The sequence below is a fragment of the Pelecanus crispus genome, chromosome 5 (assembly GCF_030463565.1).
Source record: "Pelecanus crispus isolate bPelCri1 chromosome 5, bPelCri1.pri, whole genome shotgun sequence".
NCBI lineage: Eukaryota > Metazoa > Chordata > Aves > Pelecaniformes > Pelecanidae > Pelecanus > Pelecanus crispus.
Genome location: NC_134647.1, coordinates 18,414,777 through 18,425,364, shown reverse-complemented (window position 1 = coordinate 18,425,364; position 10,588 = coordinate 18,414,777). Strand labels below are relative to the sequence as shown.

At 64.6% G+C, this 10,588-nt stretch overlaps 2 protein-coding genes across 2 annotated transcripts; one reads left to right on the top strand and one right to left on the bottom strand.

Moving 5' to 3' along the window:
- Positions 1-1,671: 1,671 nt before the first annotated feature.
- Positions 1,672-2,778, top strand: LOC104038434 (C-X-C chemokine receptor type 2-like). Its single transcript, XM_009492794.2, has one exon. It carries the CDS (start codon positions 1,672-1,674, stop codon positions 2,740-2,742), a length of 1,071 nt encoding a protein of 356 aa, XP_009491069.2. The 3' UTR covers positions 2,743-2,778.
- A 1,594-nt stretch (positions 2,779-4,372) lies between these two features.
- On the bottom strand, positions 4,373-9,543 carry RUFY4 (RUN and FYVE domain containing 4). The gene is made up of 11 exons (XM_075711596.1): positions 9,498-9,543; positions 9,024-9,130; positions 8,530-8,655; positions 8,144-8,250; positions 7,844-7,987; positions 6,856-7,150; positions 6,049-6,810; positions 5,865-5,971; positions 4,904-5,050; positions 4,544-4,675; positions 4,373-4,475 (listed from the first exon to the last, which is right to left on the bottom strand). Exons 1-11 carry the CDS (start codon positions 9,541-9,543, stop codon positions 4,373-4,375), a joined length of 2,076 nt encoding a protein of 691 aa, XP_075567711.1.
- Between the last annotated feature and the right edge of the window lie 1,045 nt (positions 9,544-10,588).

Here is a 10,588-nt window from a genome sequence, read left to right as displayed (position 1 = left end):
CGCATCCCACCAAACTCCACTCCGGCGCCCTTTGGGGGTGACGCCTGGATTTGTCCCTGTGCCCGGGTGCTCCCCGGCGAGGACTGACTTGGGACGGGGAGAAGACCCTGGAGCTGGGAGGACAGTGAGGGCAGCAAGTGGTGAGTCCCTGGGGTCACTGGGGCTTTCCTCAGGCTTCGCCAGCCCCCCAGCACCCATCTGAGCACCCTCACATGCAGAGTGGGCTGAGCTGGGGGCTGGGGTGGGCTGCTCCGGCTGCCCGAGGGGCTGCCTGGTGCAGGGGGAGCGGGAGGTGGTGGGTGGGGGTTCCCAGGGCTGTGCTTAGGGCTCATCTGGGGTGCAAACACCCTGCAGTCCTCAGGGATATCGGCTGAGGGTGCCCCGGAGGAAAAGCATCCGCTCCTGTTTCCTCGCACAGCGATGATCTGGGAGGGCACTTCCCCATGGTGTGTCCCTCCTTCCTCTCTGAGGGCACCCCCAGGGCCACCCCGGTGTCCCCCAGCCCTTCCACGGTCAGGAGGGGAAATGGGGTGCTGCTTGTGCCCCCAGCTGGGCCAGCTGCTGGGATACCTGTGGGTGGAGGAACCGGGACTTTGGAATGGGGAGGCAGAAAGAAGCAGCAGAAAGAGCAGAAAGAAGGGCTCAGAAATGGGGCAGAGGAGTAAAACTGGAGTGAAACAAGAGTCCAGATCCATACTGGGAGAAGGCTGAAACCCAATGGTCTTTGGGGAGGCAGGGACAGAGCAGGGTGTCCTACATGTGAAGAGACAGGAAGAGCAACTATCGGCTGTGATTTCCCCATCGCAGCTGAGCACGGGGGAAATGGGGATGCCCGGCAGCGCCCGGCTGAGCAACAGGAAAACCAGAGACCTGAAATATTTCCAAAGCCACCTGAAAAGGGTGACACATGTTTCCGTCCGGAGGGTGAAACCACTTGTACAGGGACAGGACCGGGGTGGGGAAGAAAGGCATGAAACCACCTTCGGACCTTCTCGAGTGCTGCCTGCCCCGGGCACTTGTCGCTGGCTGGGGTGGCAGGATGGGCAACTCTAGCAGTCATGCCGGGTTAGCTCAGTTGGTTAGAACATGGTGCTAATAATGCCAAGTTCACAAGTTCAATCCCTGCTTACTGCAGGGGGGTTGGGCTCGATGATCTCTCAAGGTCCCTTCCAACCCAAAGTATTCTATGATTCTATGCTGGAGGAGATGGAGAGGCTGGAGGGATCCAGAGGTGCCTGAAGGACTTTGGAGGTGCCCAAGGGGCCCTGAGATGCCCAAAGAGCTCAGAGGCTTTTGAAGGACCCACACAAACCAGGGGGGCCCAGGGATGCTGGAGGTGCCAGGTGTCTCCTGGAGGGACATGATGCTGCATCGATGGGGGGGCCCCCCAACCTGAGAAGAGGTGGCTGGTCTGTGGGGAAACCCCTTCCTCCATGGGGGACAGGGAAGGGATAGGGTTGGGGTGAAGTAGAGCAGACTGAGGGGTGCTGGGGGTGTTGTACATTACCTGGCACAGTGCAGATACAGCGCAGCGATGGAGGGGGGCTGCGCACTGGCTGGGAGAGGACCTGGGGGGCAATGGAGATGCCAGGGGACCCAGAGATGCTGTCACCCCTGGCCCACACCACCCTCCCACCCCGCACTCATGCTGCTTTGTGCTCCACAGGCAAAATGGAGTCCTTCTCCTTCAGTGGGGATTTGTCCAACATCTTCTACAACTACACCTATGACTACAGCACGGCCATGCCCGACACCGCTATCTCCTCTGCCCCGTGCCGGCCTGACAGCACTGTCCTCAACAAGTACCTGGTGGTGGTGATCTACTGCCTTGTCTTCATCCTCAGTGTGGTGGGGAATGGGCTGGTGGTGCTGGTGGTGACCTCCAGCCACACCAACCGCTCCGTCACCGATGTCTATCTGCTCAACCTGGCTGTGGCCGACCTGCTCTTTGCCCTCAGCCTGCCACTCTGGGCTGCCTACCGAGCCCATGAGTGGGTCTTCGGCACTGTGATGTGCAAAGCTGTCTCCATGCTGCAGGAGGCCAACTTCTACAGCGGCATCCTGCTGCTGGCCTGCATCAGCGTGGACCGCTACCTGGCCATCGTCTATGCCACCCGGGCCGCCACCGAGAAGAGGCACTGGGTGAAGTTTGTCTGCTTGGGCATCTGGGTCTTCTCTGTGTTGCTCTCCCTGCCCGTGCTGCTCTTCCGTGAGGCTTTCCCCTCACCCAGCAACGGCACCGTGTGCTACGAGCGCATCGGCGGCGAAAACACGGCCAAGTGGCGGGTTGTGCTGCGCATCCTGCCGCAGACCTTTGGCTTTGCCCTGCCTCTCTTAGTGATGCTCTTCTGCTATGGTGTCACCATCCACACCCTTCTGCAGACCAAGAATTCCCAGAAGCAGCGGGCCATGAAGGTCATCTTAGCCGTAGTGATGGTCTTCCTCATCTGCTGGCTGCCCTACAACATCACATTGGTGAGCGACACCCTCATGAGGATTCGGGCCATCGCCGAGACCTGTGAGAGGAGGAACCACATTGACACGGCCCTCTCTGTCACGCAGGTCCTGGGCTTTGCCCACAGCTGCATCAATCCCATCATCTATGCCTTCATTGGGCAGAAGTTTCGCAACAGCTTCCTCAAGATCCTGGCACAGCGTGGGTTCATCAGCAAGGACGCTGTGGCCCGCTATGCCCGCACCTCCTATGCTTCCACCTCTGGCAACACCTCCACCACCCTCTAAGCCCTGCTGGGACCCAGCGCTTGTAGCTCCCAGCACGTTGCGGCACCCCACACACCCCAGCATCCTCACCCAGCCCCCTGGGATGAGGGCGGTGATGCCACAGGGATGGGCAGGGCCGCCACTGAATGCTGGACCCCAGCTGAAAGGGGGCTTGGGTGGCGAGGGGGTAGGACCCCATTACCAGGGGAGCAATGCCAAGCACTGCTCACCCTCCCTGCTCCTTGGGGCAGAGCCTGTGACTTCAGGGACACCACGACCCTGCTTGGGGACGGTGTTTGTGGCCGATGGCCACCCACTAATAAAGCAGTTGGTGGGTTTGTCACCCAGGTCTGGCTCCTGTTTGCCATGGGGAGGGAGACGGTGGGATGGGGCCAGGGCACATCTCCAGGGACGGTGGGTCCTGGGCTCCCCACCTCAGTGCCAAAGCTGTGGTGCCAGCTGAGCCCAGCGATGTGTGGGTAACCCCCTTCCAGGCCAGGGAAGGGCTGTTGCCCAAGAGGCTGTTGCAGAGGGTTTGGCATCCTGTGTGTCCCCAGAGGGGACTCAAACCCAGGTTTTGCTCCCCGCACCCACCCAGCCAGGTCCTGGCACTTCCCCAGTGTGGGGGTCTCTGTGTGGTGTCTGTCCCACCTGAGGACAAAGCCACCCACTTCCTGACCCTGATCTGAGCCCCAGTGGAGCACATCACTGCAAAATCTCTGGACAGGCCCTCTCTGACACTGAGCCAGCCCTGTGACCTCTGCCTGAAGGGTGCCAGCACCCGGGACACCCCCTGCCCCCCCAGCACTGCGGTGCCAGGACATTGTGCAAAGGGCTGGGAACCTGTCCCTTACACAACCAGGATGTTTCCGCCCAGCTTGGGCAACTGGGGCTGGCACCGGAGTGGGGCAGAGGGGCTGAAGAGGGGGCTGTGACCCTGCTGGGGCCCCTCCTGCCACCCTGTGTGCCAGGCATCAGGGTGCCTGCCCCAGTGTGCCCAAGCACCTTTCCATGGAGGTCCTGTACTACTCGTCCATTGCCCCTGCTCCAGGCTCCCGGGGGTCCTTAACCGTGGGGACATCAGTGGGTACCAGCCATGGGCTGGCTCATGGGTGGGCACGGGTGTCCCCTAGCACCCAGGCAGGGAGCCCTGCGGACTTGGGGCTGGGCAGGGTCAGTGGGGGTGCTGGGCAGGGACAGCCCATCACCTTTGCATCTGAGAAACCTCTTGCCCAAGCAGTTCCTCCCAGCCTGGCAGGAAGCCAGAGCTGTTGGCCAAGAGCCGTCTCCCCTGCTTGCTGCTGCCTCCCCGCTGCAGGATGGGGCAGATGGTGGCTCAGCCTGGCTGCGGCTGGGATGGTTCCCCCAGGAGGGCTCGGACACCCCCACACCAGCATCCCCCCACCCCGCACCCAGCCTGAGGGTCGATCCGGCGACAACCGATAGATGACACGGGAGCCACAGGGGTAGCAGGAATGGGTTGTTTTTCTCTCAGTGGACCAGCCACAGGAAAGACACGTCTCAAACCTGAAATGTCGGGCAGCAGGACCTGCCTGCAGGCTCCAGATGCCTGGGTCCCCGGTAAGTCTGAGAGGAGGCAACCTCTCAGAGAGGGGTGTCCCAGACACAGCGTGAGGGCTGCGGTCCTGGCTTATGTAGCCTGCGGGTGCCTTTGCTGGTAGCAAAGCAGGCAGCAGCGACCCTGCTTGCCCATATCCATGGAGCATGCGTGGCACACCTTGCCCTGGCACAGCCTGCCAAGAGAGCGGGTGGTGAGAGCAATGCCACCCCGGTGCCACCCCCAGTGCCCCCTGTAGCCCACCTGCAGCTGTACCGCCGGGAGAGGAGGCGGAAATCCTTGCGGCAGCGGGCGCACAGCCCTGCGTCGCGGGGTGCCGGGCTGGGCATCGGAGTGTCGATGCCCTCTGTCTTCTGCCACAGGGCATCCTTCTCCCTGCGGGAGGGGACAGGTCAGCCCCGGCAGGACTGTGCCTGGTGGCGGGGGACCAGGAGCATGCCCTGGCACCCCAGACCCAAGGTGGGGGCACCCAAGTCTCCCCCTGGGTCTCCCAAGGTGTTGAGCGGGATTTGCTCAGGCTCTGGTGCCCTCCTCTGGGCAAAAGGGTTTGGACCCCCCCACCCGTGCATGGCCTCACACTGGCGGGGTCCCCGGGGCTCTCACCGCAGCAGCTCCAGCAGCCGCCCCTTCATGTCGCGGACGAGCTCCTGCTGCCGCGCCTGCTCGGCACCGCGCGTGGCCTCCCGCTCCAGGGCCTCCCGCTGTGCCCGCTGCAGCGCCGATGCCCAGCGCTCACCGTCCTGCCGGGCCCTGGCACGGGGCAGTGGGGAGATGGTGCCCCTGTCCCTCAACTAGCTGTCTCTCCTTCCCTCCCTCCCTCCATCCGCTGCCCATCCATCCCCAAGCTGGCTCCCCAGCCCCACCTTGCCACCTGCTGGGCCAGCTACCCATCCATTTCCCAGCGGTTCATCCACCCTTCCTCATGCCCATCCCTCTGTCCTTCTGCCCACACATCCATCCATCTACTCAGCCCAAATTCATCCCTCTGTTCCTCCATCCACTTGTCCCAAATTCATCCCTCCCTCCGTGTGCTTGCCCATCACCTTATTCACCCCAAATTCATCCCTCGATCCACCCATCCATCCCTCTATTCATCCCAAATTCAGCCATCCACCCACCCCTCCATCCATCTACTCGCCCCAAATTCATTCTTCCACCCCTCTGCCCATCCACCCCTCCAGCTACCTATCAGTCTCCAAATTAATGCCTCCCTCCAGCCCTCCCTCCCCAAATCCTTCCCTTCCTCCCCCTGCCCATCTCCAGGTGCTGCTCCCCTGGGTCCAAGTGGGGCATCATGGGGCGTCCCAGGGGAAACCCTGTGGGGCGTGGAGATGGGGGCAACCCACTGTGGGGTGGGGGGTAATGGGAATCCCCAAACTGACACCTCCCTCCAGCCCCCCCTCCCCAAATCCTTCCCTCCCTTGCCCTGCCCATCTCCAGGTGCTGCTCCCCTGGGTCCAAGTGGGGCACCACGGGGTGTCCCGGGGGAAACCCTGTGGTGTTTGGAGATGGGGGCGACCCGCTGTGGGGTGGGGGGTGATGGGAACAGGGGTCCCTGCCCAACCTGCTGAGCTGCTCCTGCAGCTGCGCCACCTCCTGCCGCTGGGCCTGGAGCTGCTGCCGGCTCTGCCGGGCCTCCTCCCACGCCGCGGCGGCCAGGGTGGCCAGGCGCTGCGGGAGAGCGGGGGCTCAGCCGTGGCCCCCTGCCCCCCCGCCCCACCCTGGGGTCCCCCCGGGCTTGCCCATACCATGGCCATGCCAGCGGCCGTGCCAGGCTCCCCCTCCGCATGGGGGTCCGGCGGGGGCTCCTGGGGGTTGCGGGCGAGCTCCAGCGCCCGCCGCAGCACCTCCTCCACGGCGGCCACCTCGTCTGGGGCACCGGCATCCTCCAGCGTGTCCGTCCGTCCCGCCGCTGCCAGCGCCGCCTGGCAGTCCTGCAGGCGCGAGGCCAGCTCCGCCGCCTCCGCCAGCGCCCCGGCCAGCCGGGCGCCCCGCTCCTCCGCTGCCTCCCGCCAGCCCCGCGCCTCCTCCTGCGCCCGCGCCAGCACCCCCGGGCCCCCCGCCGCCGCCAGCGCCTGCCCCAGGAAGGCGTTGGTCTCCCGCAGGGCCTCGGCCTGGCGCGCCTGCAGCTGGGCCCACCGGGCGCTGCCCTCCTCCTGCCGCCGGTGCCGCCGCTTCTCCCGTGCCAGCTGGGCCGCCAGCGCCCGCAACGCCGCCTCCCGCTGCCCCAGCTCGGCCCGCAGCTGGGACACCAGCGCCCGCAGGGACGCCTCCGTCCCGCCCAGCTGCCCGGGCACCGGTGGTGAGGAGCCCGGCATGCACCCTGCGCCGGCCGGTGGGGACGTGCCAGGCTCCCCGTCACCATCGGGCTGGGGTGCTTTGCCAGCACTGTGCGTGTCCTCCAGTTCCTCCACATCCACGTCCTCCATCTTCTTCTCATCCTCCTCCAACTCCTCTTCATCCTCCTCTTCCACATCCTTCTCCACCTCCACATCCTCCTCCTTCTCCTCCTCCTCTGCCTCCTCTTCATCCTCCTCTTCCACATCCTTCTCCACCTCCACGTCCTCCTCCACATCTGCTTCCACTTTCTCCTCCTCCTCCTCCTCCTCCTCCTCCTCCACCTTCTCTTCCATGTCCTTCACCTCCATGTCCTCCTCCTCCACCTCTACACCCCCCGCCTGCGGGGCAGCCAAGGCAGGTGGGCACGGGCAGGCTGGCACTCCGTGGGGTGCCGCGGTGGGATGAGTGATGCCATCGGGCCATTGATGAGCCCCGGTGCCGGTATCGCCTCTCTGCAGGGCTGTCTTTGCTGGGCTGCTCCCAGCCGCCGGGCTGGGCCGTACCAGTGTCCTAGAGAGGACACAGGGCTCAGGGCCACCCCCAAGGTGAGCCAGGCACTGCCACTCTCCCACTGGGCTCCCTGGGCATGGTCAGCCCTTGGGGATGGAGAGGGCAGCAGAGCCGGTGGCACCTGGTGACAGAGGACCGGGGAGGCTAGTGCCATCAGCTCCAACACCTGCAGAGCAGGTCACATCCAGAGACCCCCATGGTGGTGGCAGCGGGCAACTGGGGGCTGTGTGTGTGCTTGTGGCAATGCGTGCACACGAGTGTGCAAACAGCAGAGCAGGCATGAGTGTGCTGGAGTGGCTGCATCCACAAGTGCCCCTCTGCAAGTATGCCCAGAGGCAAGGGTGTGCACGCACATGCGTGTGTCCCTGTGTCTCAGATGTCACAGTGTCACGGTGTTGCAGCAGACCCGTGCCTGGACATGTGCTTGGCAGAGGATGGCAGCGTGTGTGTGTGTGTGCACATACGTGTGGCATGTTTGCAGGTACAGGCATGACGTGCATGCTGGTGCGGGTGTCTGTGCCAGCCTGGGGTCACGTACAGAGGGCTGGCACAGCTGGAGCACCGTGCGGGGTCCAAGGTGGCAGCGGGACGCCTGTGTGCTGCCCTGCGATGCTGAGCCCCAGGTGCCCCTGATGCCCCTGGCAACCCCGATGCCCCCAATGCCCCGGGTGTCCCCCAGGTCCCCAGGCTCACTCAGAGAACATGGGCCAGGCGATGTCCAGGTCAGCCCTGCGCAGGGCCAGGTGGAAGGTGACGCTGTCCAGCTCATAGAGGCTGCCCAGGATCTCTGTCCGGCACTGGGGGCTCAGGAAGGGGCTGCGAGCGTAGTACCACTCACTGCAACCACAAAATGGGCTCACACACCCCTCTGCACCCTGGGCAGGCGCCCACGCCTGCAGCATCCTTACCCACCGTGTGCTGCAGGGCGCTGCCCGCCCTGGCTGGGCCCCCACACCACCATGAGCATCCCCTCCCTGTGCCCCCTGCTCTCACCGGAGGCTCTCGGAGTCGAGGAGGCAGAGCTGCAGGGACTCTGCCAGCTGCCGATGCACCAGGCAGTACCGCAGGAAAGCTCGGCCCCTGCCTACGGGAGTCTTCAGCTGGGGGAAGAGGGGGTTATCCAGCCCTGCCATGCCGGACTGCCCCCCCCATGCCTCCCCCCTAGCCCATGTAGGGGGGAAGAGTGTCCCCAGAGCCAGGGCTGGGGGGGCAGCGGGGACCCCAGAGGGGACAAAATCCTTTATAACATCGGTGGATGAATCCTTGGTGCCCAGCCGAGTGTGTGCCTGTGCACGAGTGCATGTGCACCCGCAAACAAGCACAAGTGCATGCATGTGTGCATGCACGAGCCCCTGGGTACCCCACCAGCCTGTGCCCACCTTGTCCAGCGAGGTGACGAAGCGAACGCCCTCGTGTTCCTGCCGGCGCCGTGCCAGGCCCTGGCATAAGAAGTCCCAATAGTCCTTGCGCTGCCCGAAGAAGCTCTTCTTCTCCTTGAGGTCGAACTGGCAGAGACACAAGCTTGGGCTTGCTTGTTTGGGGGTGTCCCCTGTCCCCTCAGCCTGTCCCCTGTGGGGCTGTGATCCAGCCAGCTCCCCCAGCAGGGTGGGTCCTGGTGTCCTGGTGTCCCGTGGCTGTCCCCTCTTTGCTGGCTCTGTGGCTCAGTTTCACTTTTGCAGCACGTGCAATTACACACGCGGACGTGGGTGAGCCTGATCCAGGTGCTCGCATGGCTGGGGATGCCCAGGGCTGGACAACACCATCTGGGGTCAACCCATCCCCCCAAATGGCCGGCACGGGATCCCCTCTGCTCTCAGCTGCGCCCCAGGGGAAACTGAGGCAGGGAGCAGCGTCGACAGAGGAGCGATGGTACCTGTAGGAGGAACTCCAGCTGGGCACAGAGGCTGTGCAGCTCCCGGCTCCCGTCTGTCACCGGCAGGTTCTGCTCCCGGTAGCTGCGGTTCAGCTCAGCCACGGTCTCTGTGGGACGGCAGGGCTGAGCTGGCACAGCCCTGCCCTATCCCACCCCCGCTCCTCGTTGCCTCCCGGCTCCCAGCCCGGGGATTTCTGCCAGTGGGTGAAAGAGGAACCTGCCCTGGGATGAAAGAGGGGAGCAGGGGGAGCGAGGGGCACAGGTACCCGCCGGGCACTGCTGGTCCCCTGGGGCTGGCAGCGAGGATGGGAGCAGGCAGTAGCGGCACTGTTGGCACTGGGATGCTCTGGAGCACCCCCGGCAGTGACACCCCCCCACTGCCCACAGGCTGGGTGCACGGAGGGAGCTGGCATGGCCAGGGAGAGGTGTGCCATGCAGGGGACATGCTGGCAGGGGACAGGCTGGCACACTTACTCTGCAGATCCTTGATCACACGGTTGAGCTCCCCGTCCCCCGCCATGGCTGTCCCCTGGGGGTCTGCAAAGGCAGGGGCAGCGATGAGAGGTGCCAGGCTGGCATTCACCTAGCACCCCAAACTCTCTGCCCCAAGGAGAGGGTCTGCCACCCCCAGCTCCACCCCGGAGCTGCCTGCTGTTAAGGTAAGAGCGGGTGGGCTCAAGCATCCCCTTTCCCTGCCCATGTCCGCCCACTACATGGGGTATGGGGTAGGCAAAAGTGCCCCATCCCATAGTGCCTTAGTTATGCATGTGCGCTGTCCCAAAATGCCCCCGGGCTCTGCTCCCACGCCGTGCCCAGCATCTGCCCCCATTCCTTGGGGTGCTCCTGGGGCTGAGTCCCCCCACCCCAGTGTGTCCCTGTCCTCATCCCTGTCCCCATCCCCCAGGATTCAGGATGTGGGTTTGGTGCAGGGGAAGCACTGCCTTTGCTTCTGCTCTCGCTTCCCTAGCTCACATCACGAACAGTATGGGGGGCTCGCAGGGGGGCAGGGAAGGGGGGCACACAGCCTCCGACATGCAGCCCCCCCGAAACCGAGCTCCCCCCCGGGCACAGCATGCTGCCTGCAGGGCTGACGTGGGGTTTGGGGGTGTTGTGGGCATGGGGTGGGGGGCTGGGGGCACAGTGCAGAGGGTATGTTTTGGGGGATGGCATATGGCACCCTGGGGACAGGGCGAGGGACAGTGCCCATGGAGGTGGCAGGTCCTGGCCTTGTCACTGTGGGTGGTGGGTGGGCGCAGGGCTGGGGGAGCACATGTGTGTGCACAGGGGTGTGCATGGCAGGCTGCGTGCGTGCTCACAGGAGTGTGTGTGCACAAGTGTGCTCAAGCGTGCCCATGCATGCGTGAGTGCCCTGTACTCCCTGCTGCAGCAGGGTGGCACCACAGGCAGGGCAGGACACGGGACTCCGGACGCCTGGGTTCCCGTCCTGGAGCCCTTGGGTGACCTTGAACAATCCGTCTTCCTGCTTGCCCACCCTGCCCGTGCCTCAGTTTCCCCCGGGAAGAGGAGCCCCTTACCTGTGGCCAGGGAGCTGTGGGGTGCCCTGA